Source organism: Grus americana, chromosome 14, assembly GCF_028858705.1.
Source record: "Grus americana isolate bGruAme1 chromosome 14, bGruAme1.mat, whole genome shotgun sequence".
NCBI classification, from domain to species: Eukaryota; Metazoa; Chordata; class Aves; order Gruiformes; family Gruidae; genus Grus; species Grus americana.
Window position 1 is genome coordinate 16,372,152 of NC_072865.1, and position 27,522 is coordinate 16,399,673.

The 27,522-nt window shown below is 42.3% G+C and overlaps 1 protein-coding gene across 14 annotated transcripts in view; it reads left to right on the forward strand.

Moving 5' to 3' along the window:
* TENM2 (teneurin transmembrane protein 2) overlaps positions 1-27,522 on the forward strand; it is a 683,800-nt gene that overhangs the window by 475,614 nt on the left and 180,664 nt on the right. For all 14 annotated transcript variants that reach the window (XM_054842022.1, XM_054842024.1, XM_054842023.1 and 11 more), the window contains one exon: positions 22,388-22,622. In XM_054842022.1, coding sequence (XP_054697997.1) covers positions 22,388-22,622 — 235 coding nt within the window. The remainder of the gene's footprint in view (positions 1-22,387; positions 22,623-27,522) is intronic.

Sequence of the window (27,522 nt, forward strand, 5' to 3'; positions counted from 1 at the left end):
CAGATAGATAATTCAGGGACCACAAACCAATGATGAGCTATTTCTAGCTTTTATGAATTGTGAGATTCTTTCTTTCTTTCTTTCTTTTTTTTTTTCTCCACGTCCCCCATAAAAACTGAGGCGGACATCATGCCTGTCTCGTACAGTCTTATCAAATGTGAACAAACAACGCCTGTAGCACTGCAGCTCTTTAATTTATGATCTAGAGAAGCCTTATTCTGTTTTTACTATGCAACGTCTCCTTGACCGGCAGCTTTGCAGTTGCACTGGGCTTCTAATTGCTTGGAGTTAGAAAATCAGATGTGTAAAGTAATAATATCTGAAGAACGAATGTGTTATAGTTGCATCTGAACTGGCTAGCATGAATCTTGTGAAGTACCAACAAAGGAGAGCAGAAGAGTATTGCCTCTTTTCCTGAAGAATTATGAAGTGTTATAAAATTGAAGACAGTGTATTATTGTGTATCGTTTACGACAGCAACGTAAGTACTTAGGCTTTGCGTAAGCAATGCCTTGGGTTTTATTTTGCTCTGTTGATGCTGCATTTCATTTAGCCACATACACCAATAACTGGCTTGACTCACAAGTGAAAAGAATTATATGTAGTGCAAAGTAGTTGGATTGAACAGGAAGCTCTAACTTCATTTATGTAGTTTATGTCCAGCCATAAACTGTGTTTATAGTGTGGGCAGTGGAGTCCTTCATTTGGAGTTGGGGATATCTCAGTCCCTTTGACAAGTTAGGGACCTTTTGGGGCAAAACGGAAGGCCACTGAGCTGCCAGAGGTCGGCCACTCGTCGTAGAGCTCGGGGTGCCCCAGCCTGGCCTCTGACCTCCCCGCCGGGCTCTGGCTCTTGACCATGCTGCCTGCACAGTGATGGGTGCTGCACAGCCACCCCTGCCGAGATACGCTGTCGCTGAACCACCCGTAGAGACGTTCAGTTGGGTGTCATCCAGCCAGGAATCTGACCTCGGCACAGTGGATGTGTACGCAACCTCTTTCAAACAGCTCTGCACGCTTACAAAATATACTGGGCTTCATCAACAGATCTAACTGTTACTGGTATTTGGGCCTCCCACAGGACTGGTTAACACATGCCAGTAGAGGAATATGTTACTGCGTCTGTTTTGGCAGTGTAGGTGATCTCACCACACAAACGCTGGGCCATGGCTGCTAAAAGACCGCCTGTCCTTCTGAGCAATACCAGTGTACCTGATTGTCGGGTCTGAAACCAAATGACTCTCTTTGTGGCTTCCTGCTGCGTCCGGGCGGTCAATCACAAGCCACCTTTTGGCTACCGGAGCCTTTGGGTAAGTTCGTTTCCTTTATTAGTCCAAGACACATCACTTCACCAAGCCAAATTCTGTGCTTGTCACCTGATGGTGACTTTACAGTAAGTGCCTGTTCTCAGCCACCATGGTCAGATACACACACGTCTCACTAAAACACTAGTATAAGAATTCACTGGAAGAGATTACTGACTGACTTGAGTGTCAAAAATGCGTGTCCACGCACCTTGTAGTTCTTCCAATTCTTGCTTCTCTAACAGAATCAGTAAGGTTTCTTACCTAAGCCCACGTTATATAGATAGAGAGAATAAACTTTTCAGGGGCGTAGTCAATAAAGAAGTGGTGGGTTTGTGTTCACTAATACACAGACGCAAATGCAGAGACTTGCTCTAGAAGGTTTTGGAAAGACATTTGGCGCTGTGACCCTGGACACCGGCAGGCTGCGTGCCAGCCAGGGGCGTGCGTTAAGGTCCTCGGTAGTTCTGAGCTTACTCCGCTCCCAGGGAGCGTGGACCAGCTCTGTCTGCAGCGGAGGATGCTGTGAGGTTCACGTGCTAAATGCTAACCTAAGTTTACAGAGACCAGTTGTGTTAAGTAGACATTTGAAATCTTTTTTGCTTTTTTCACAACGCTAAGCATGAATGAGGCAGGATGGATGTAGGATAATACAGAACACCTTCCACACGGTGTGGGCGAATGGTGTTGTATTTCCTAACTTGGCATGTTCACGGATGTTCACACAAGATACGTCGTAAGTCAGCCAACGATTGTCTTTCACTTCCATAATAAGGATGCAGCGTGCAATTGCTTCATGTCAGAGCTTAGCAGATAGGCTGCATTTTTTTTTCTTCCATTTTTATGTATTTAGAATGTTTTCCTGGAATATCTACTGTATTACAGTTATTTTCTTTGGTCTCTTTACAAAAATTCATCCGTCCACACTTTTTTCTTCTTGGAGTTCATTTAGGTAGTTTATAATCAATAGTTAACAGAAGAATTTCAAGTTGTTCTTGCATTTGTCAACACTGAATTGCATCTCCTTTCCTAGTACCTGTTACATAGCTTCAATTCCTTTTGAAGGACCACCTAGTATATTGTATTGTAATTATTTTTAACAAAATATGATAACTTTTAGACTTAGCAAGATTTGTTCTCTATATATCTTCTCAATTTTCAAGACCTTCTTCTTTAAGTACTCTCTAATAGACTTTTTTCCATTCCAAAAACTTTTTCCAAATAATGAAAATATTTGACTGTCCAATTATTACCTTTTGCTTTAACAACCATCTATTCCTATCATAATTTTCTGATCTACATGTTTAAATCTATTTTTAGTTGGCATTACAACTCCTGTATTGATACAGAAGAGCTCCTTGATCTCCAAAATTCCCATTTTTTCATTTTTTATATGCTAATGCATGTAATATATCTCTGCCCTATGGTATTCTAGCTGATTTTAATTATGCAATCCTTAATTCTTATTCTTTGAGCAGCTTAGCCATCTTGTTCTCCAACTTGTTCAATATTCTCAATTTTAAGAATGCCAGCCTTTTGACGTGCTTCTCAAATTGTCAGTGGTGTGTTGTGTGCTCTAGCTTAGTTTTTAATGTATCTTGAATTTCTGTCTTGTATTGAGTGCTATTTAAAAAAAAAAAAAAAAAGTTGTTGAATTCTGAATCTTAGTATTTAGGACTTAAATTAACGTAATACGTAATATTTTCTGAAAGCATTAGCATTCAGAATGCATAAATAACTGCATCTAGTGGCTTTCCTGTTTCCATATCTGCATGTTAAGGGAGAAGTAACATTTGAGCAAGTCATTGAAGTTACTGAATGCAGATGTCGTGTTACTTGATTATGGTATTGTTTCCGTATGATTATATCCAATGGCTTGCTCATGTCTATCAAGTGTAGGAATTTACCAACCCTGTATTTCTTGGCCTTCTAATACAAAACCTGATTTGGAACCTGGAGTTTCTGCTAGATTTATTTCTCATAATATTTAACCTGATTTATTTGTGATGTGGAACAATCTCGTGGTGTTCCTTGCATGTCTGACCTGTCATTTAGAACTGCTGTATCACCAGCACAAACAAAATCTATTAACTGTTAAACCATGAAGTATTTCTGGTTTTCCAGTCTACAATTTCTTCTCCTAATGAAGCAATGGCACTGGCAAACAAGAGAAGAGATTGCATTCTCAGTTTGACACTGGCAGCTGTATTAGAGTCTTTGCTTAAGTTTGCATTTCGTTTAACCGTAGAAGTCATACCTTGAAATACAGTTTGGTAAACGTAATTATTTTTGCTTGCTTCCTGTAATATTTCAAGATATGTGAAAATGAATCACAATGGGGGTTATCATATGCTCTCCTAAAATCTATAAAATTTATAATGGGTAGATATTGCTTTGTTGCATTACACCATTTGTTATCCTCTGTTCGTGCCGTAAGTCCTTTTATTTCTTTCATTTTGACTTTTGGAGCTCTGTCTAGCTTGAGTTATTTTATTTAAACCTTACTTTGTTTCCTTCATCAGAATTATAATTAATCTTCTTTCTGCTTGTTGAGAAGTTTGGATTGTAAGCAGCTTGATTCCACCCATTTGGGGTAACACAGGAGCACATAGCATGCTGAAATGCAATCCCATTTAGGGAATCCCATTGGTTATTGAACAGAAAACTCAAATGGCAGTAAAAGTATTTACTGACAGCCGTGCTTCCAACAGTGCAGAATTTCACAGTAAGTTTTGCTTTCATACTGGCGCCCCTTCCTCCCCAACCTGCCTGCCCCGTACCCCGTTCAGGAGCAGAACACGTCTCGGACCACCCTGTGAGATGCAGGAGTCTCCTTTCAGGTGGGATGGGGTGATTCATAGAATCATAGAATGGTTAGGGTTGGAAGCGACCTTAAAGATCATCTAGTTCCAACCCCCCTGCTGCGGACAGGGACACCCTCCACTGGACCACGTTGCCCAAAGCCCCATCCAACCTGGCCTTAAACACTTCCAGGGATGGGGCCTCCACAACCTCTCTGGGCAACCTGTGCCAGTGCCTCACCACTCTAACAGTAAAGAATTTCTTTCTAACATCTAATCTAAATCGACCCTCCTTCAGCTTAAACCCATTACCCCTTGTCCTGTCACTACACTCCCTCATAAACAGTCCCTCACCATCTTTCCTGTAGGCGCCTTCAGGTACTGGAAGGCCGCAATTAGATCTCCCCGGAGCCGCCTTTTCTCCAGGCTGAACAATCCCAACTCTCTCAGCCTGTCCTCATAGGAGAGGTGCTCCAGCCCTCCAGTCAGCTTCGTGGCCCTCCTCTGGGCTTGAATTCCTGGCTGCTGCCTGCATTCCCCTGCGAGAAAGCCCACCCCCATCCCCGCGCAGCAGCGGCAGGGCCATGGAAGGGCTGGAGGCTCCAAGCGGAGAAGCAAGCATGGTGCAGGAGATGCTGGAAGGGAAGAGGTTGGGGGTACGGGAGGGGCATGAAGCGCTGGGTTTGCAGGATACTGCAGTGAGTAGGATAGAAGTCCCAAATGGTCCTTAGAGCTACCGTGAGCTTATTGTGAAATAATGTTCAAATGTTGTTAAGGAAAAAGAGAAGATTCATATGTGCAACATATATAGATAGATAGATATCTAACTGCTGCAGAGGAGGAGGAGAGGGAAGGAGAAATACATTTTTGCCATAGGAAATTTTTTTTTGTATTTAGTGTCATACAAACAAAAAACTGGAAGGAATCTTCTAGTCTATGGAGTGAAGTTCTCCCTGGTGGGATCACATGTCTTTGGGGAACACAGACTACACACCAGGAAAGGAGGACACCAGGTAAATGTCGTTAATGCTCATCAGAAATACACCGTCATGATCAAGTAAAATACTGTAGGCATATATGGTATTCATAGTTCGCCCCATCGATGCAGTTTTTGCATTCAACCCTCAAGAAAATTTCTTTTACTATCCAATTAGCTTTTTTTTATTTCTAGCGAAGATTCCTAATATTTATTACCAACATAAAAACAAAGATGCAGTGCACCGAAACAAATGCATGCATTTTTATGCTTACATTAAAACATTACTTGTAATTGTTTACAGTGAAATGTCCTTGCTGTCACAGCGGTGTTAACAGGGTTATAAACTTTTAAGTTCTTAAAAGGAAACAAAAAAGTATATTATGTTCTAGCTATGGTGTAATCTACCATTAGTTACCCAAATATTGCTGCCTTTATACTGTATCATGTACTTATCAAACATCTACATGACTCCCTAACTATTTCCAAAACAAAAGAGTCATTATTTACCCACTGTGAAAATAGCCTTGTGTTAGTGGTATTAGAAATCATTAGCTCTATTAAGTCCGTTATCAGCTATGCTAGCAGCTGGAAATATCCTGCAGCTCAGGAGGGCTCCGAAATGTTCCCCAGTCATTATATTCTAGATCATTTTGTTTTCTTGCATGGTGAAAACAGATTATAATCACATTCAGCCACAGGCAAAAATAGAAGCTGACAACACTGGTAGAAAGAGATTTATGAAACTTTTCATTGCTCGGGGCAGTATTTTGTAACAAGATAACAGTGTTGTCCCTTAGATAGGAGCATGAGTGAGCAGTTCAGCGATGTCTTTCTGTCATCTTGGTGCACTGTGTCTCAAAATGACACAGTTATCACACCATAAATACAGCCCAAAGCATTACAGATGTCTATAAGCAGGATGCATATTAATTGTTAATGTGTAAAGAAGAGACAGATCTGTTTCTGTTAGCTTAGGAAATAATCTTTTTTTTTTTTTTAAGAGTATAGAAGATATAAAAGTATCAATTTTGTCTTGTCATTGCTTGCTTTGAAAAGGATTGACTCTGAAGGTAGTACCTTGAAGTGTTGGGGTTAAAATAATTCCTTTATCAGTCTCTGCTGTGGGTGAGGTTGACCCTTCAAACAGTATGTCTAAGTGACTGGATTAAAATAATTTCTTTAACATGGCTTAAGATCATGCGTTTGGGTTTTTTCCTTTTTTTTTTGCTAAAACTGCTCCTTCTTGAGAAAGAAAAATAATTTAGTTTTCAGAAGCTACAGTGTTGAAAACGTAATGATGTGTCCATAAAAGTATCTTTTAAATTTACTGCACTACAGGTGTATAGCTACTGGCTCCCTGTTTTTAGAGCCCCTTGAAATAGTACTGAGATTTAAGTAGTGTATGTCGTGGGACTTCCCGGTAACGTCTCTGCATTTGGAAGCAAGATAGTATTGCTAGGACTAAGGGAAAAGGTGTACATTGTGGAGGCCCCATCCCTGGCAGTGTTCAGGGCCAGGTTGGATGGGGCTTTGGGCAACCTGGGCTAGTGGAGGGTGTCCCTGCCCATGGCAGGGGGTTGGAACTAGATGGGCTTTGAGGTCCCTTCCCGCCCAAACCCTTCTATGATACGTTACGCAAGCTGTTGCACATTTGTAGTGCTAATCAATAGAAGATGGTGTGTATATATGTAATTACAGGTATAGATATATCTGCGGTATGTGATATAGCTCTGTGTGATACAGCTATATAGACGCGCCTGAAGTGTGTGGTACCGGTCTGTTCAATACTGCATTCCTCCTGCCTGCGCAATTCCCTTGTCCCGTCCTTGACAGCTCTCCTGGTTGTTTCCCTCTCTTTTAATTTACCCGGAATCTTGCCTGAGGAGAAATGCAGACTGTCTTGGAGGAGCTCTGCACCTTTTTCTTTTCCTCCTTTTTCAACTTGCCTGCTCTGCTCTGCTGATTCCCCGTCTCCTTGTAGCTGCCCCTCACCTGAGAAAGGTGCAGCCGTCGACACCTCGGGCAGGCGGCTCCCGCTGCCTCTGCCACCCGCTCCTCTCCTCGTGGCGACGTTCCTTCCAGCTCCTCTTGCCTCCCCTGCTGCCTCTGTGGCTCTGGGCCCTGCCCAAAGCCGGGGGGATGCCAGCTCCTGTCGCTCGGCACGGCGGCTCTGCTGGGAGCCCGCCTCAGGGCCAGCAGGAGTTATTTGCGTCACCTGCTCAGCGGTGGTTCCTGAGCAGGTAGGGATGATTTTTGTCTGAGGGGGATCATTTTTGTACATTGGGGTGTTGTCCTGTGGATTCCTGAATACCCAGTACCTGTGTATGTCCAGATAACTGTGCATACCCAATACGTCGTTAGCGTGACAGGTATAAATTCCATCACTTTGGAAATTCTTCTTTATCTATGCTTCCTTTTTCGCTGATCATCTAGGGTAAAGTAGTATAGGACCGATTCAAACTGACTCTGTAAATCCCCTCGCTGTACGTGCAAAGAGCTGAAATCTGCATCACTTGAGTTGCTGTCCTAGAGTATCATCTGAAGTATTTATAACTAAAGCCCTAAAAATATTACAAAGATAGTAGCATGCCATTTCTTTTTATGCAAAACCCACATTGTTATGACATATCTGGAGCAGTAGGAAAGGCTGGAATGTTTATTTTGCCAGCTGACCCAAGTGAACAAATAGTTGCAGAAAGATTGGAGTGGGAATTGTTCTATTTTGCATGATGAATCAGGTTTTGAAACAGGCTGAGACTAATTTGGTGCTATGCAGGGGTGTCAGAATTCCTGCCAGTTATGCAAGATCTTTGAATCTTATGCAAGAGTTGGAGAAACAATTTTAGGCGGAATTATTTGATTAGGAAAAAACTGTTGTGTCTTTCTACTTTCAGCTGTAAAGATACTCCACACACATGGCAAAATACGGGAAAGAAGAGGATGGCATTTAGGGAGGAAAATTCTTAGCAGTTTTTTATCTGATTAGGAAGTAAGATTGTACAAAATTAAGATGAAGTATCTGATTTTGCATTTCCATGTCACCAAAAAATTATGGACCTTTATGTTTTTTGAAAAAGCTTCTCAAACATATAGAACAAAGTGTGCCAGTGCCATATTTCAGTGGATGCTACAGAAAGTTGTTTTTGCTGTAGATATGTTTAAGGTTACTCCCTTTAAAGAGCACAAATCGTACTTGTCACCAAATATGTATTTCAGCAATGGAGTTATACAAATTATTAAGTCCTTTGTGACGCAGTGGCGAGAGATGGTTTGGGTTTTTTTACTAGAAGTTTAAGATGGATATCTTTGAGGATAGATCATAAGAGATGATGAGTCAAGGGGTAGATCTGAACTATGCAGACTCAGTAATAGTGAGCTGGCAGGACAGGATAATAAATAAAAACTACAAAAGGAAAGCATGAAAAACCCCACAAACTAAAAATAGTAGGTGGCAGAAAGAGAGGGATGCGAAGGCATGGAGCAATGGCATTCGATGATTAGTTTTTCAGACGCCCTCAGAGCTCTGGCACTATGAACCAGTCTGTTAGAGCAGGATGGTGCTGCATTGCCTTGTGCTGCTTCGCTCCATAAAAGGAATTGCGCCAAAATACCATCTTTCTCTTCTTATTCCTTTTCCTTCTCTTCTCCATCTCTGGAAGGCTTTCCATGTCACTAACATCCTACAGTTCCTTTTTCTTTCCAATAGCACCTGCACCTTCGCAACCACAAAGGTGGAACAGCTCTTCCTGATCATGGGTGGTTGTCCACTGTGCCGCTGGACAGTGCTCACGTTCAGCATGTCCACGGAACCTGCTCCTGAGAAGATCTCAGGCTGCTCATGAAATTTTCCTGTATTTACCCACCCGACGCCCCTTCGTGGTCTGCAGCGCGCTTTTCTGTTTACTAAACAAGGAGTCTGAAATGGGGTGGCAGGGTGATTTGGTGAGTCGGGCACCATCCTCACCACTAGATTCCGTGCTCAGCTGAGGGTTTGTTCAGCGCACATAACCCCTCTCCTTGGGTTTTAAGCTTACTTCAGTGTAGTTTCACACAGCAGACGTCTGAGGCAGCTACCGTCTACTGCTGTTGCTCCAAAGTGCAATAAAGTCATGACACCTTTTTGCTAAAAGCAGGGGGTATGCAGCTTGCAGCAGCCCCATGGTGATACCCAGAGTATACCCACCTTACTCTTCACATGAGTCTTTCTTTGTCACTTGCTCCTAAATTTGACTGGGAGGCTGCTGTAGCAGCAGGTCCCCTCTGTTCAGAGGGTATTTTGCTGCCAAAACGCACTTTTAATGAGAGGACCAGCTGTTCTCCCTCAGGACCAAGCTTGTACTTGCTCCTTAGTTTGCTTCTTAATTGTCTTATCACTGATGAATAATTTAATAATTTTTTCTTGAGTGTTTCATAAATTTAGAGTTTTGTGGAGTCTCAGTTAATAAAAAGACAACATACAGCAATAGAGAGTTCTCTTCCCCTCTGTTCATGGCACAGCTTGCCATATTTCCCTCAGCTTGTATCAAACAATATGCAAGTAAATTGAAATAGTGAAACGATATCAAGATGTCTATCAGCATCCTACACAGATGTGTAGTTTGGGTTTTATTCCAGACTACTTTTTTATGATGCAGAAAATATGCATGGAACAGTCTTTAAGCTTTAATGATGATTGACTTGCATGCCCTGTAGAGGATAGCTTTTGCTCTTTACATTTTTGTTAAAATGTTCTATTTAGAGATTAGCTTAAAAATGTAATCCTCTCCAAAGGGTAGGGCTTGTGTTGTGTACCATTTGGAAAATCTACGATCAGCTGTGGGGTTTTTTGTCTGGGTTTTTTTGTTGGTGGTTTTTTAACAGCTAGCTAAAAGGTCAGGCAGAATGATATTGCATTTGTAGATCTTTATCCAATGTAGAAGTTGCGTCATTTTTTTTTCTGCTTACTTAAATACATTATTCAAATATTCTGCATGAAAAAAACCCCCAAACCAAATCTGTTTGAAATAATAGTTAAATTTAGAAGAATATCTCAAGTTGGAAGGGACCCATGAGGATCATGGAGTCCTACTCCCGACTAGCTCTGCTGTTCCATATGCACCCCAGGACATGGTTGGCCCTGTGCCTGCCAGGGCACGCTGCTGACTCATATTCAGCCCAGACCCTGAGATCTCTTTCCACAGGGCTGCTCTCCAGCCTCTTGTCCCCTAACACGAGTTACTTTCTGTTAGCACCCACTGGAATTAGTTTTCATGGGGTTTACTTTGTTATGACTGGAGAAACGTACGTGCTGGATGAGGAAGGCCTGTTGTAAGAAGAAAAAGACCAGGATGAAACCAGGGGACTAGAGTTCGGTCACATGGATCAATATTAATTCATTACTCTCTATGTTTCAGTTTATGTGCCTGTAAAATTTGCTAACATCCTTATCTTTTGAGGCTTCATTTATGAAGCATCTTAAACCCCTCCCCCCCCGAACGTGCAGTAGATATTTTAGAGAACGCTAAGTATTATCATTATTATCACATTGTGGTTGTGGGTATTGATCAAATCACTGTACGTAACATTGACTACAAGGAGTTTTGACAGATAAAAACTCCTTAGTCTGTGTCGCCAGAGTACAAGGTTACTGGGTTTTATCATCCCTTTCTATCCCATGTTTTACTATTCACTTTAACATCTCTTCTGCCTTCCCACGTTTGTGAATATTTCTTTCAGAAACACTAATTTAAAACAAAACCTTTGCTATCTGGGCATCCATCTGCCTTTGTGACTATATCAAAGATAACTGTAATTTTTGAGAGTTGTGTTTGATAAAAGATCATACTTATTCCTGACCCAGGTGCCGTACGGATGTGCCCACCTGTGATACCCTTCTCAAGGTGCAGTTTGCTTCTTTCATATTGAATAAATTTCCCCATTAATGAAGTTGTCTACGTTGATAAATGAGTGTAACTGGAAATCTTTCACGCATACCAGTAGCAAGAAAATTGGTAAAGATGAACGGATATCTTTTTTTTTTTAATTCTTAAGATAACTGTTATTAGCATGGAGAGTCACAGCTACCTAACAGCAACAATTTAGCTAGATAAGGTTTATTTTTTAAAGTAATTTGATTTTGGTTCATTCCATGTTAAGTAGGGACACCTGATAAGTATCCCACTACCTAAAACTATAGATAAGTGTAATTTACTGGTAATAATGTATTGAAAATAACTTTCACTTAAAATACTAGAGATGTTTAGGGGAAAAAAAATCCTCCTGACTTGGGAATTTCTTAAGCTTGACATCTCTGTTTCTGAATGTTCCTTGGAAGATGTGGTTGATAAAACGTCCTTGCAGAAAAGCTTTGGTGTGTTGAGCGTATTCTCTAATGATAGCTATGAAGACTTAAACCAGATTTTTCTTGCATATTAATTTAGAAATAAGAAGATTGTGTGCTGTCATTCTGTATCACAGTTCCAGGCGTATCAAACTAAATCTAGTCCACATTTACCCCCCTGCACTATCCAAACAGCATATAGTGTAGAAGAGGGGGTCCAGGACCTTCTGCTTTCATCTACTGATCTGTTCATGTTGTGCCAAATTACTTTGTAATCTGCATATAACCTAGACGTATAACACACATAATCATTCAAGAAGCTTCCTTTCTATGTAGAAGACTACTATCATGCTACTTAAAGAGCTCATAGGACATATTTGTTTAGTGGCTTTTCCCCTTCGTTTCTGCTAACTCTTTCTTTGCCCACATGTCTCAAAGAAGCAGAATTCTTTGACTGACTTCACAATCCTCCTTATCTCCTTTTCTTCTCTGTCAGGATTTCACAAGGCAACTTCAGAGGCAAAAAGTTTTGTCCCCTTGGTCGGTGGGTTTTCTGAAATTCATCCATCGCATTATGGCTTTAACTGCTGTGAACGTTTTCTGTCCAAGGGATTTCAGCAATCCACACACATTGTAAAGCAGAGATTTCAAACACAGGTTTTCATTAGTTCTAATCATTAGAAAAAGCTGTCAGCAATTTTTTGCAAGGTGGCAGATGTTTATCCACAGGTTTTAGCCAACCTGTAATCTTGGTAGTTAACTACTCTCTACTCTCCTGTGAGTTTAGTTTGATAAAATATTTGAGTCATCCTCTTTTCCTGTTTTTAAATTCTTCTTTACTATTGCCGTTATCATTACTGTGAATACAGCACTGCACCTGAGAGCTGTTTTCTCTCTTTCTTTTCACAATACTAAACTCCACTTAGTACTGTGGTGGTCTCAGACGTTCTGAAGGAAGAAACACTATATAATTCAATTATCATAGCTATGTTTATACCTTAAATAGAAAATGGAATCTGTTCTCATTGCTCAATAAATGCCATATTTCTGTGGCTCTTTACTCGAGTCTCTTTGCATTGCTGATCTTCTCAGAAAAATAAAATCATGGCCTGGAGGGAAAGAAGGACAGGTAAAGATGACGTTGATCTGAGTACCTGTGATTCAGAAATGTATGCCGCATAGATGATGGGTAGGACCGTGCTATTTGTTCTCCCCTTCACACTGAGATCAAGTAGCACTGCCGAAAGACATTACGCTTCCCCGGCATTCTGTTTGTTCTGGTAATGTGGGACCACTTCACTGTTTGGTGTCTGCCAGTATGATTACACGGTCTCTCCAGGTTGTAAACTCAAGTGCCTTTTCCATGCTGGAGAAGTAAGAACAGTGCGTATGTAAAGTGGCAGCCCAGAGCTTACAGTTGCGTTGTAATTACGGTATCAGAGGTAGGCTGGGTGAACTGGGCAGAGGATGTCAGATAAGCGAGCAGCACGTCCCAGGGGATGAGTAGTGACGATGGTGTCTCTTGCACTGATTGTAAGTGATTAGACAGGTGTATTTTATTTAAAAAAAACAACAAACAAACCAAAACCAAACCACAAACAGAAAAAAGACCCACGGCCTTATTCTGAGATGCTCTTCAAGCTCACTTAATAGAGAGTGGCACTGAGGTTTAATGTCTTCATGAGGATTAAGTTTTTGCAAGATGTTGGTAATGCTATTTAGACAAGATAACACTTGGTCTTCTCCAGCTAGTCAAAGTTTTCAGTGGGCTGCTTCATTTCTTCTTTGCTAGAGAGTGTTTTTCTAGCGCGCAGTGAATTCATTGGTGGTAAGTGCAGCCGTAGGAAAGTGTTCGACGGGGTACTATTGAGAGGGTCGCTGGACATCACAAACTCAGTGGGTGCCTCATCACAGCGGTGTCAGGCAGTTAATTTTCTGGTCTGCGAGCTGACCGAAAGCCGGGTGCAGGCTGAAAGCTGTTTGCCGTTAGCACGGAGCGGTGCCTGACGCAGCACACCTTGCCCTGCACGGGGTCGGTGCGGGGAGGTGGTTCCCAGACCAGTGCTGACGTTCCCCACGCCGGGCTGGCCTTGGCTCGGCTGCACTGATGGATCCGCTCTGCTTGGCACCAAGAGCCCTTGCTCCCTGGCTGTCCCTTAGCTCTGCCACGCTGAGGGTCGGTCGAGGGCAGTAGTTTGCCAGGCTGTAGGGGATGGGGACTGGGACCAGCCCCTGAACGCTGGTCACATCAGACATCGTGTTTTGAGAAGTTATAGCCCAGCTGCAGCACCCACTGCCAAAGACCCATCATTTTTATAGCTGAAATTCTCTTGTATTGATTTTTCTGTTTTTCCATGTGTGACTTTAGTAGTTTGGTTTTTTTCTTCACACACTAAACACTCTTATTAAAAACTTTTATAAGAACTGCTGGCTTAACATTGGTTCATTTGCTGCCGAGGAATAAGCCGTGTGAGGGCTTCCATATACCACCTTATGATACTCTTTATTTTTATTCATTAACCCATGGTTTCATCTTCTGAATAAAAGAACCTGTTGTTTGTGGTAGTTGAAGTTAACCTCTCTGGTACCTCGAAAAGTCAGGCAGCTTTGGCAGGACTTCTTATTCGAATGGTCTGTGACTTTCTTTTTTGTCCCATGTCAACAAAGATTTCAAACCGCATTCCACTGCCTGTGGAAGAAATGCCGGTCGTGTAGTATTGCAGCTTGCGGTACCCCGGAGGCAGGCAAATACTCCTTTCTTTCTTGTAGTTATTTGCATCTTGCCAACTATCAAAAAGAGAAATAACCTATTGAAAAGTCTGATTCAGTGCAGCGTATACATTGCATTAGATTTGCTTTTCTTTACTACAGCGTTATGCAACATTCCTCTTACTTTTTCCATATAGTCTACACAAATTATTTTTACCTGTTCTACGTGTTGGGAAACAGATTGGCCAGGTAGTAAATAACTGGCTTCCCAGGAGCTGTGAAATTGAATTGTCCCAGGAAGCCCCGCCAGGAACCTTGTATTTAGTGGTGTATATGTCAGTAAGCCTTCACATTAATGATTCTCATACGTCAGTGCTTATTTCCACCGTTTGATTATCAGGCGGTTCATTCTGGAGGAAAAACGGTGGTGTTATATTCGTGCTTTCTTTGGGCTGAAGGGGTAACACTGTAAATATTTCTGAAAAAAATGCTCTAACCCTGAACACCCATGGAAGAGCATTGTAGTAAGATAGAACGTTTTTTTTTTTCCTTTAAACAAGCAAACAAGTGTATTTTTGTTGATACTGCTGTTGAACTGAAAAAATTCTAGCTTGGTGTGCAGCATGCATTATGGTGAATCATCCCAAGGCAGTAGCATAAGATGTAATAAGAAAAAAAATTAAGCGGTTGACAAAAGTTAGTGCTGCTGGGAAGGATGATAATATTGCCTGAGAAACAGAAAAAATTACGTGATGCTGAAAGCCATGTTCAGTATATCCAGTTTCATTAACGGTTCAGCTGCCGGACTTCTCAGTGGTGAGACTTGCCATTACAGACTCTTAGAACAAGAGAAGGATTCCAAATCCCTTCTCTGCAGATAGACCTTTCCTTCTAAAGGAGCTGCGATGCCCAGCAGGCTGGTTTGTTAAAAAGCTCACCTAGACATTGCTGAGATCTCGGTCTCCTATTAGATCTTCTCTCTGACACAGTCACTTTCAGTAATTTATTTTGAGAGACTCTTTCTTGTATATTTTTAATGAGGTTAGATTTAAGGAAAAAAGATTATTCTGGACGATGCTTAATATGTTTTGTGATGTTTCTGAAATAACCAAGGTAATGTATTGCATGAAAACACCTGGGAGTGGCATTTGTTTCGCCCCCTTGGAAAATGGCTCTGTGTGGTAGCTGGCTGGGTTATGCAAAATCCAAAGTACTGCTGTCATAGCTTTGGGGATGACTTTCTGCCGCACCTGGCTCCAGGCTCACAACGTATTGGAAATTACAGTACAATTATTCTTATGGCACTGTGAAAATTTTCAGGCTTGCCCTTGGACTGTTCAGGGAAAGAGCACTTTTCAGGCTGTATTCCGATCAGGAAGATGTCACCAGGCTTCCAAGGCTGGCCTAGATATTTCTGTTCAGAAGGTTCTGTATGTTGTTCAGAAGCATGTACGCCTTCGCTTCCCCTTTGGCGTGAGTCTCGGTGGATCGGATTGTGTACGCTTTGGAGGGGCGTTGTGCAAGTCTCTAGGTAGGGTTCCACTCTTTCCTATTCTGCAGAACCAGGTGTAGAGAGCAACAGCTAGCATTCTGGGCTAAAGTGTTCCACGGTAACGATGATGGTAATGATGAACTTTATTGCTTAGAAATATATATGCATGCTTTTCTTTGTAGTTGTTATTAGATCAGTGCCTTCTTCAGAAAAAAGCCATATACCTCAGCTAAAGAAGATAAATACACCCTTAGTCTCTCTGAAATATGTTTTATATCTGTTTCCTTATTGGAAAACTAAATTAAAAGGTTGATTGGGAAAGATGTGAAATGTGTGTATTGTTTTTTAATTGGAAAGAAGCTCTTTTCTTTAACTTCTCTGTGACTCATTTTTATGATACGTAAAAATTGAAATAGTATGCCTACCTTTATATATATATACCCACACATATATCCATATATAAAAGCATCACAGGACACTGAGTCTACCTAAAGCATTATTATTAAAGCAATACGTTTTGCCATTGACCAGCCATTATTTTCTGTAGCCAGTGCACCTCGTGTAGTGTGATAATTAATATTTTAGTGATGTATTTCAGCAAATGTAATTAGTACATGGTATCCCAGATAATACTATTTCGTAGGGCAGTGGATTTTAACCTTTTTGTAGGTGACCCTCACTTGAGAACAATGGTTATATGACTGTAATCCCTCAGGTTAGACTCCTGGTGAAGGGTCCTGCTTCTTTGCTTTCGCTTTTTCACGACCAGCCCACCCATCCGGCACAAAGACCAAGCGTGCCGTTTCTGTGGCTCCAGCTGTGCTGCGAACAAGGTGACATTCCTGCTGCGAGCAGGCCGAGTCTGCCCAGGTGCTCTTGGATGCCCGCATGGAGCGTCTCGGCACCTCTGGTTTCGGGAACGTGACGGAGTAGCAGTCGTGCTCTGTGTACGCAGCAACAGCTCAGGTCTGGCAGAGATAATTTGGTCGCCGCTGCTTCTGCCTCCCGTGCGGCGAACTCGTGGCCCGCAGGCTGGGACACAAAGCATTTGCCTGCCTCGTGCTGCAGTGGTGTCTGATTGCCTTGTAAGTGGCAAGGTGATTTACTTGCAGCACTCCCGCGAAGGATACGGATAGGGACGCTTATAGATAACAAGTGACTTGGCTGCAGTCGCTCAAGGGTGGGCTCAGTCAGAGTAGGATATAGAAACTATGACAAAGTCCTAGGCTTTATCCATTAAACCACCTTTCCTCTTTTCTGTGATTATCTGGATATTGTGGGTAAGCAGTGGGGTATTTTTTGTTTGTTTTTTTGTTGTTTCTTTTTTGCCACAGCAACATTTAATTTTCAATTCTAATATTGTGTGAGGAGATGGCTGCAGTGCACTGGCAGAGACTGATAAGTGACTTACAATTTCATACCACACGTTTACTGAATTTTCAGTTTGAAATGTACAGTCTGGGATGACAGCCAGTCATTCAACCTATTCTTGCCTCGATCCCTGTAAAAACATGCAGACAAAAGAAGGAACACCTGGCAAATGTTTTGGGTTTACAACGGCAAGAGAGAGAGTTAATGATATCCATGGTTATGAGCGAGATAACTTGCCGCTTTACAGCGTATGTTGAAAACATTTTCAGAACATTTAGATTCCATTTAACTATGGCCTTGCGCAAAATAATTTAGATAATTAAAGCAAACGAACAGAAGAACTGAAGCAGACATAGCATAAACCGGAGTCTCTATTGCTTGGGAAGGAACCCTGGTCCCACCCCGCCAAGCTGAAATGAAGGCTGAAATCCCAGGGCGACAGCTGGCCACGGGGCCGGCAGCTCCTCGTGATGCTACTGTGGTCTGTTCCTGGGTGTTTCGGTGATCTCTCTTCTGCCTGACTCTGAGTAATGTGATCTGCCTTTGAAGATGAATTCACCTTGGAAGGTGGCCCTGTGGTTCTGCGAAAGACCTGTTACTCATTGTGATAGCAGATGATGTGGTTTCCTTGAGAAAACAGTGTGGTAGCGCTCTTGGAATAAAGAACTGGGAATACTGAAGGCTGGGTTTCTACTGCTGGCTCACAAGGATTTTCTGTGGGTTTATTCATTTTTCCTTTCAACGCATCAGCTTCGTTATCTTTTTGTGTTCGATATTTGTATCGTTTAGATGTACAAGGAAATAGCTGCATCATTGTTCATTTCGGAAAAATAATATAGTTTGGTTTTTTTTCTCTTTCAGTTCTTTTGTGAAAAGGATTGGTGAGGAGGTGTTTGTATGTCTCTAGCACGTCACTGTGGCACAGAGGCTAATTCAGCACAACTAAGATACCATCTACATGACTTTTTTGAGGTAGTACTGACAAAGAACTGGGATGCAGGGAAGCGATTGCTTTGCTTAGATTAGGGATGCTGCTGATTCTGCTTTGAATTGAATCTCAGAGGTGGGAGATTAACTTGTCCTCCTCAGATCGTTGTGTTGCATGGATTTAGTGCGCGCGTTAAGTGAGTGCACCAAAGCCTTGGAAGAACTTTGAAAAATGATTTGACCACGTAAAGCAGATCTGAAGTGTCACTTTGTATTCTCAGCAACATTTGGACTGCAAAAATAGCTGAGAAGCGGCGTTTGGCAGCGCGTGCTGCTCGCTCGGGAGCCCGCAGCCATGGCTGTTGTACCCGTGAAGCTGTGACATGCAGTGCCTTCCCCCGATCCCCGGGGCTGCCCGGCTCCTGCCAGGAGGAGACTGTTACGACACAGCGGCACAGGCGCCCGGAGGACCTGCAGCGGCTGCCCGACACGCTGCTTCCCACGGCACCCCTGCCCTCAGCCCGCGTCGTGCGCCGTGGGGGCGAGCCTTGGGCTGCCGATCCTTTTCCCTCTCTTGCGTGCACAAAAGAAGGGAAGACCACAGTGACAGAATTACGCTCAGGGTGGGGGTTTTGGTGGGGGTCTTGTTTGTTTGTTTTTAAGGAGACAAGTGCTATTTTGCATCTTTCTTTAGCTGAATTTTACCTCTGTGCTAGCCTGATTTATTTAACTGTTTTACTGGATAAAAGAATGGAGCAAAACTTTTTTTTTTATTTTTTTAGCATTTTGGTTCTGATTAAATCCAAATAAGTCAATTGGATAACTTATGATTACTTCAAAGATATGTAGATCAGACTTTGTATTCTCAGATTACTTAATTAGAACACAATTTATCCTCATTCAGCTTCTAATTTGCACATTTGAAACGAGCATTGCTGATATTCTTGACCGCAGTAAGATCTCTTGAAGAATCGCGTGTTGATTATATGGTCATCAGGCCCTGATTTTTCAGAAGTGCTCGGCACAATCAATGTGTACAACATTTCATTAGAATTAGGTATGTTTGTCTATTTGTGAATTTAAATCAGAAATTAAAAAGTAAAAAAAGCCAAAACATGGAAGGTACTAAGTATTTCAGATTTCCAGTTCTCTGATTTTTGTTGTGGTTTTAGGAGACTTCTCCTTAAATCCTAAATGTCTGAGATTGTGTAGTGTATTCTGGTGAAACCCCTAATGCGTGTGATAATTGAGAAAAGGCATAATTTCCACAGTATTTTTCCCAAAACGAGTATTGGCAACTGCTATATCAAAAATAAAATCTCTTTCCTGATGTAAAAAGCCAGATGTACTCCATCAAGACACTTACTGTGTTTAAGCTTCCAAATACTAAAGCAATCGGCAAGAGGCTGCGGAGCATGTCCTGTCGTAAGGTACATTGTGCCAGGCCTTTAGGCTGCTGATCTTTTCTTACGGGACAAGTGATTTACTTTTCTGAACTTCTGAGCTCAGCAGATTTGGAGGTACCGCTGTTGAAGTTTTAATTTAGGCAAAGATGCTCATAAAGAAGTGCTCAGATGTTCAGATGTGAATCCAATTTTATATCCCTCGCAAGTTCGATGGTGTTCAGCTTCTGCTTTTGATTTATTTAAACAGATTTATGAGGAAGCAGCATATTAAGCTTTTATTTCTCTCATATATACATATGAGAGTTTGTGCATGCTCCCTAGTTAGTACTTATGTATATAAGCCTTTATATGTTTTAATATAAACTATGTAATATCTATATAACATTGATATTGGTATTTATTTTCTTATTCTATATTAAATGCTACATTCATCTTACGCCAGATTTCTGAGGTTTTGCAGCTGCAGCATAGGTTCAGTTACTTCTGCACAGCTTATTTTGCGCAGTACGTTTTATTTACTGTGTGGGAACGGGGTCTTGAGGCAGATTAAATGAATTCGTGGTCATTTGAATTCCGTTGTTGCTTCCTTAATCTTACAGAAATTCTGTTCTGTATTGATGTGCAGTTGGCTCACTCTTAGGAACTGCCTTTGTGATTTTGTGGTTGCAAGATTCGGAGTCTTTATATAGCTGGCACTATGTGTCTCGGAGCAAAACTTTTTTGTTTATGTGGGTATGACTTTTCCATATTTATCCTCCAAAAGGAGAAGTTGCTTCCAAAGTCAGTTGAGAAAATATGAAGCACATGAATCTTCTGAAGTAATTGTTAACACGAGGGCACACGTTTGTATTTTATTGCTCATAAATATCCACTTATTGAAATCCAAACATGTTTTGTTTAAAGCCAGAACGCAGACTAGGAGAGTAATTCCACTTAAGCTTCTATGCGTGTGGATATTATCCAAACACATTTTCTTCCTGCTGTGGCTTGCTCCCCGTGCTGTTGGGGAATGGCGCGGGACCTAGCGTAGATTAGACGTTTATGTTTTAGGAGCTCCAAACAGGGGTGTGAAACGTAAAGTTTGCTGGGCTAAACCGCCTCTTTCAAGCTTAGGTAGGACATAGCCAGGGCAAGGGTCCTGAGGAGAACAGCACATATGATGGCCCTAAAATTTAGGATGTGTTCATGAAAGCTGTCTTTGTGTGTCAAGCAGTCGACACTACCATAGGGTGAGCAACAGATGGGCAAAAAAGATAAAGAACCTTCTGTGCAGATTTAAAGCAGCGTGTGAAGGATGCGGAATTTATTATCATTCCCTTCTTAAAGGTTCTTGTCACAGGACAACTACTTGCCTTGCGCCAGTCCCGGGAAACCTGTCTGTCTCTTCGTCACCAGCCTGCGCTTCCCCAGACCCACAGACTGGCTTCAGAAAACGTTCTCCCTCCGTTCCTCGTTGCATCGCTGTTAGGCGTAGGCGCTTTCATTGCTGCTCCCTGGGGCGGGCAGTGCCGGGGAGGAGCGGGGGCCTGGGACCCGGCTGGATGCGGTCACCGCCGGGGCTCGGGGCGCGCTGCCGGCTCGCCCCTCTGAGCGCCCGTGTTTGCGCTGTGGTGTCGGGTGGGTTTCCCTGTGCCAAAGGAACGAGATGGATGCTTCTTCTCTCTGGGGCGGCTTAACGTGGGAGGCTCAAATATCCCCCTGCTTAGGAAAGGTGCTTTGAAGAGAACTTTTGCATTCAGAAGCCTGCAGTGGTGACCAGTTTCAGTTCCTGGCTGCCTGGGCTGATTCTCAAATGGGACTAGCCTCCCTTCAACGGTTGGTTGGGTTTTGGGGCAGGTTTGGTTTTTTAAAAAATATTGGCCTTAATTAACTTGGAGTTAATTGATCAGTTCAGCAGTTTTTCTATACTTCATTGTTTCATATTAAAATAGATCAGTCTAGCTGCAAATGGTTTCTTTTATTGTTTGATTCATTAAGTACAGAATGCGTTTCAGTTTCTAAAAACAAACATGCATCATTATAATTATAATTTCGCTAATATTGCTTTTTCTGATTATTGTTCACTAGAAGGCTACAACTTGATATAATGACTAAAGCATGTGGTTCATAATACGCTTACAGTGTTTGTTTTCTTTAATCTCTTTCACTATTTTTATTAGAATTAAACTATTGCAACCTATGGAATTGCACTTACACTTATTTACCATTCTGTGTTGATGTTTAGAAAAGTGACTATGCTAGAATGATACCTGCTTATTCTATTTTCTTCTCATGTGCTTTTTAATTTAATCTATTTGCCTTATTGATTAGGAAAATGTAGTTTCATTATCAATGCAAACATGTCAGTACTCAAAGAAAAAGTGTACATCCTTCTTTATCTCTGAAAAACATCATCTGTCATTTTTCAGTGAAAGAGGCTGAAAGAGCAGCACATAATTTTCAGATCTTGGTGTATGTTTGTGAAATTGCTAAATAGAAAAATATGGGCCAAATCCAGATCACATGGAAGAACATGGCAGATATCGTTGCATTGTTGCTCTCTTCTCATATTGGGAGTTTAATCTTCTTTCACTGGGGCAAATACTGTTCGTTTGAAGCTGACTGGTAAAACAACAGTGAGCAAAAGCAGTCTGAGATCTCTGATTAAGCTTTATAGAAGCCTAAAGATCATATTCCGGAAAGCTGTTTATAATCCATTAAGATTCATCTCCTTAAAGTCCCTGATAGAAAGAGGGAGAAAAATGTTCCTCTGGGTGGATGTAGAGAATGGTCAAGCTAGACTGCTGTCCTGGCTCCTCCTCAGAGGGACAATCCATTAAGAAGCATTTTTAAATCTGAATTTAGTCTCCGTGAACATCCCAGCTGTGCAACCACGAAACACTGGTTTATATCTCTCATCCATAATAATCCCTGCTCTGATTTAACCGTGGTTTAATGCCTACAGGTCCAAAAGGCACGCAGGCGTACTTTCCTGTTTGCGGGGTTTGGGGGTTTTTTCCAGGCAGCGGTCACTTGAAAATGCCAAGGAGAACAGTATCATCAACACACATTTGTGATTTATTTTTCTTTTCTATTCTAGGCCCTTCCAATCATCACAGCCAGTCAACGCTGAGGCCGCCTCTCCCTCCTCCTCACAACCATTCACTGTCCCATCACCATTCCTCCGCCAACTCCCTCAACAGGAACTCGCTTACAAATCGCCGGAACCAGATCCACGCGCCCGCTCCGGCGCCCAACGACCTGGCCACCACCCCCGAGTCCGTGCAGCTCCAGGACAGCTGGGTGCTCAACAGCAACGTCCCGCTCGAGACCAGGTGGGTCACGTGGACGGACGCCCCTGGGGGATGCCACTGCGTCGGGCACAGGGAAAACCGCTTGGCTCCTTAGGAGATGGGGTTTAGGTCACTTTGTGTCGATGATGGTTTTGGCCGACACGGCATTGGGAGTTGGTGACGTTAGAATAGCCACCAGCCTCTGACTTGCTTTGCACTGCTAGGTAGGCAGGTGTCCCTGCTCACATGTCCCATTTATTCATTTGGACCGTCCCTGCGTACACAACTCGTGGTATTAGTACAGCATATTTTACTCACAGGCTGAGGGACAACTTACTTAGAATTCATATTGTCTGTGTTGCTGAAAAATTATACATTTTGCCATTCCTGAAGTAACAAACAGAGGCTCATTTGAAATTATGCATTTTGGGAGACCTTGAGAAACAATCCCAGATTCAAGACTGACAGCACTGTAATTTTAATTCATATTTCATCCAGCATGCAAGCTCATTTTAATCTCTTCTGTACGTGTTAACAGCTTGATGCCCGTGGGGCAAACAGTTGCATATAAATGAAAAGGTGCAGTACTTAGGCCTGCCAGATAAACAAATAAGTAAATGCCTGACATGCTGCCGTTCTAAATATTCTGGTTTGTTGTCATTTGGGGTATGGAACGTCAAACATATTTAACGTGCACTTTAAATAGCGGAGCTGGCAGAGCTGATCTCCCAGAATTTAAAATTAGCCATTGTGGTGCTGAAAAAAGGGACAGGAGCAGTGGGGCGTTCTTGCCCGCCCAGAGAGCTGTAAGCACAGCGTACAGGTGGAGGAACCGGGCTGCTTGTAACGCTGGCTCGCATCGTGGTTTCAGCTGCTTGGTTGCCACAGCTTCCGAGAAGTTAGGTTCGAATTGCAACCTTCCGGGAATTTAGTGCCGCCCTGCCACGTTGCACCCAGAGTAGCTACGTACGGTACGGTTACACCACCATGCAGACTCAGCCCAGTCCCTCCCAGACTTTGATTAACGATTCCTTTCTGGTTTGGAGCTCTGGGGGGAGTTGGTATAGCTGGATTGAGGCTTACAACCCCCAGGCTGGTGTTACCCAGCAGTTAATCAGGGGTTGTAGCACCAAGGGGAACTAACGAGCCCGAAGAGAGCGGGGAGTCTGTGCCCAGCCTGTGCTCCTGGGCCGCTTTGGAATGCTCGCGAGGCGCTTCGTTCGCATCGCCCTACTTTGCTGAAGTGGTAACGTGGGTGCCGTGAAGAAGGGAGGGACTGAAAAGCCAAATGCAAGTTGTCCAAAGCCTGACATGTCCAAAAAAAGAAAGGAAAGGGCTTCTCACTTACTGAAGGTTTGGAGCAAGCCTTGGCCAAAAGAAAGATTGAGTGAAGCTCTGCTCCTAACTGCTGCTTCTGTGAGAGCATCTGCTACTATTTAGAACTTAATTTTGGCATCCTAGATTTGGTATTTATTACCAAGAACTACAAGATTAAAATGTTGATCCCATTCAACCCGGGCCAGTTGTTGCCGTGCGGTTCGTTGCCCATGGGATTGTAACAGATTTTAATTCTAGTGTAGGGTTCCTTGGCTATCTGGCTTTATATGAAGTTGTTCTTGGGTACAACGCTACCTGAAATACGTTGTTTCTGATGGCGTAAGATTGTCCCGATTTACCAAACACTTTATGGAGAGGGAATTCCTTGGGATATTCACAAAAGGATTCTTTCTTTCTCATGATACTGGCATTCCTGAGAAACAGGACTGGGCATTTGCCTAGCTGTTTTTCTTTTACTGTCTGATTTTGTGCCTGTTCCCTGTATGTGGAGACTATCAATTCCATTGCTAACTTGGGTTCTTCTCCTCTTCCATTTTTTATCATAAAACCTCTGGGAATATGTATGTATTCATGCTGATGACAAAAGGTTACTTTGTGTATACTGTTATTGTTGGAGGTTGCCAGATATCCAGCAATTAATTGGAGCTGTTCGTAGACAGGTTTGTCGTAGGCAAGCATGAAGAGATTAGAAAATATCCTGACAGTATTGCTCTGTTCTAAGACTATTCCAGAGTTGCTTCAGGATCGATTTTTCTTCTTTTCTGAAATTACACACCTGACAGGGCTTGATGACAAGTTTCATCACGAGAATATTAACTCAGAAGATGATGATTTTTTTTTTCTGGTTTGCAGCGACTTTTGCTGAAATTGATGCCTGCAGAATCATTGGAGGCTTTCAGAATTAGCCTGTAATTCTTTCCCTTTAAAACTGGTATTTCATCTTAATTCATACCAGTAGTCACAAAACCAAATGACACCTTTTTGCTAACTTTTTAGTTCAGCCTTTACTTTATAGCTGTACCTTGTTGTGAAACACCGATCCCTCTTATACTGTCTCTTCACAGTACACTAAACTTGATTTTTTTTTTCCTTGTTGTCAGTTTATTAATCTCAGTAGTGGAGTGCTCGGGAGGCAAAGCCAGCACTGACAGCACCTGCTTTATCAGGACAGAGTTTCACAACTTTTCGTTTTCACCTTTGAGTTACCGTCAGTAGATTCCGCTCTCAGCTGAAAATAATGGGCAAGTGGTCACATTACTGATTATGAAACAAAGCGCGGTACCGGAGCTGTCTGAAGGGAGTGCTTTCTGTCAGCACTACAAAACACTGATCACAATTTAGATTCCAGACGTCTCTCTATCTAACAGTACCGAGCATTGAAATCATTGAATAATACAACATGTGTCTGCATGGTTTTCGTTTTGGGTTCTTTGGGTTTGTTGGTTTTGGTTTTTTTTCTGGTAAGAACGTTTTTCCCCTTCCTTTCTTTCCTTTGCTGTCTTTGGCAGTTTGGGCTAAATTCAGACTGGAGACAGCACATTTTCCAAATACATCCTTTCTCTACCTCTTGTTTCAATATTGACTGGGGGGGTTAGGCACATTTGTTTTATTTTCCTTGTGATGCAAAGTAAGCTTTTACTGCTTGCACATGTTTTCATGTACCCTCTACGGGCAACTGTACCCCAAGTCTCTTTGTACCCTTTGTGGTTCTCTATTTTTTACATAATTATGCTTAGCTGTATTGCTGTGGCTTGTTGCTTTTAGTGCAGGTACAAGATTGCAGAATGCTTATACGGAGTTGCTAATTGTACGTTTTTAGAATCCCAGACTGGTTTGGGTTGGAAGGGACCTCAAAGCCCATCTAGTTCCAACCCCCTGCCATGGGCAGGGACACCCTCCACTAGCCCAGGTTGCCCAAAGCCCCATCCAGCCTGGCCTGGAACGCTTCCAGGGATGGGTGCTTGATTTTAGTGTGCTTGTTTCTGGTTCAAGGCAAACAAATAGAGACCGTATCTTCCCTAGTCTGCTGCTTCTTTATGGCTGCAACAGGCCCTCAGGCTGGCTGCGTAATTGTTCTGTTTTCTTTGAAATAGGGGTCCATAATGGAAGGGTTGAAATATCTTTAACTAAGGATGTAGTAATACATTGCCGTAGCATTTTTATGGTGCTATTTTTATGGTTCATTTCTGCAGTACTTAGCTGCTTTACCTTTAGGCTCGGAGCTGCTGTTTAATGCTCTTTAACTTTTATTGTCCTCTTGCAGTCTGTTTCAAACCGTCTCCTCCTCCTCCTTTCCAAAGTGCTGGTTTCTACGTTTTCCAGTTAAGAGGTGTTCCTTTATTGCTGCTTTAATCATTGCTTTCGAAGAGGATGAATGATGAAAATACTACCTTTGAACATCCCGGTGTGGGTCTCATTACTTCCAGACAGCTAGAGAGGCAGTGCTCTGCTTTAAAGCTTGAAAAGCTTTGAGGGCACAGGGAGAAAAGTATGGCTTTGCAGGGAAGGTTTGCATCACTCTCTGCACGGAAGGAGTCCTCTCTGGTACGGAACCTCATGCAGGGCCATCTGTGGACGCCGGTCAAAAACGGAATGGCTCATAAGTGAGGATAAGAGAAGAGCTTTCATGGACGGATGTTTGACTGAGATTGCCTATACGTACTAATGCCTGTTCCCGTACTTTATATTGATAGTCATTTAATTGGTACCATTATAATTAATAATACTTAATCCAGGAAAAAAAAGACAAAATTCAATAGAAATTGGTCTTATTTTTTATTCTTCTAATTAGACTTATACTTTGAAATATTAATATTTTCAGTCCAAATCTTTCAGTTGTAAAGATATTTTTGTATGTATGTATGTCTACAATTTCTTTGAGCTTGCTCACGAGGATCTGTTACTAGGTGCCATGAAGAAGGTAACATACTAATGTTTCTCCTGTATTTCAGGAGAAAGGATGATGGTCATTCTTCTGGTGATTACAAAATCTGTTTCCTTAGAAGTTCTTGTGGGCTGTAGTATAAGAGCAGTGATCCAAATATGGGGTCATTTAAGCAAAGTTTAGTTTCAAGACTGAGCAATCTGAAAATAAGCCTTAAAAAACCTCCCATGTTGCTCTTCAAAATATTTGCCTGCTCCTGAAGTTCAAGCTGTGTTTCTTACTTTGCCCGACCAACTCCAACAGTCACTCTGGGTGAGCCTGAGGAGAGAGAGCTGGGACAGAGATGGGAGATTGATGGAGGGAGTAGCAAGGTGAGCTGTATCCCAGTCTCTACCAATGCAGTGCGGGAGCTCAGGATCACGGGGCGTCACAGCAGGGAACGTCTGCGCTCAGCGTTTTTGTAGCTGCAGCCTTCCAGGCAGTGAAGGAATGAGTGTGGCACACAGTGGCGTGCACGGGCTGGAGAAGTCGTGGCAAAAAGGCCAAGAATAGAGTACATGAAGAGTGGGATTTAGTGCCGAGGTTGTGCGATTTGGTTTGTTGGGGTTTTTTAGAGAAAGAAATTAAATATTTGAAATGTTTTAAATACTGAATTCAGATGCTGTACCATAGTATGGCGTCAAGATCAGCTGCAGAGCTGCAGAACTGACTGTGTAAGCT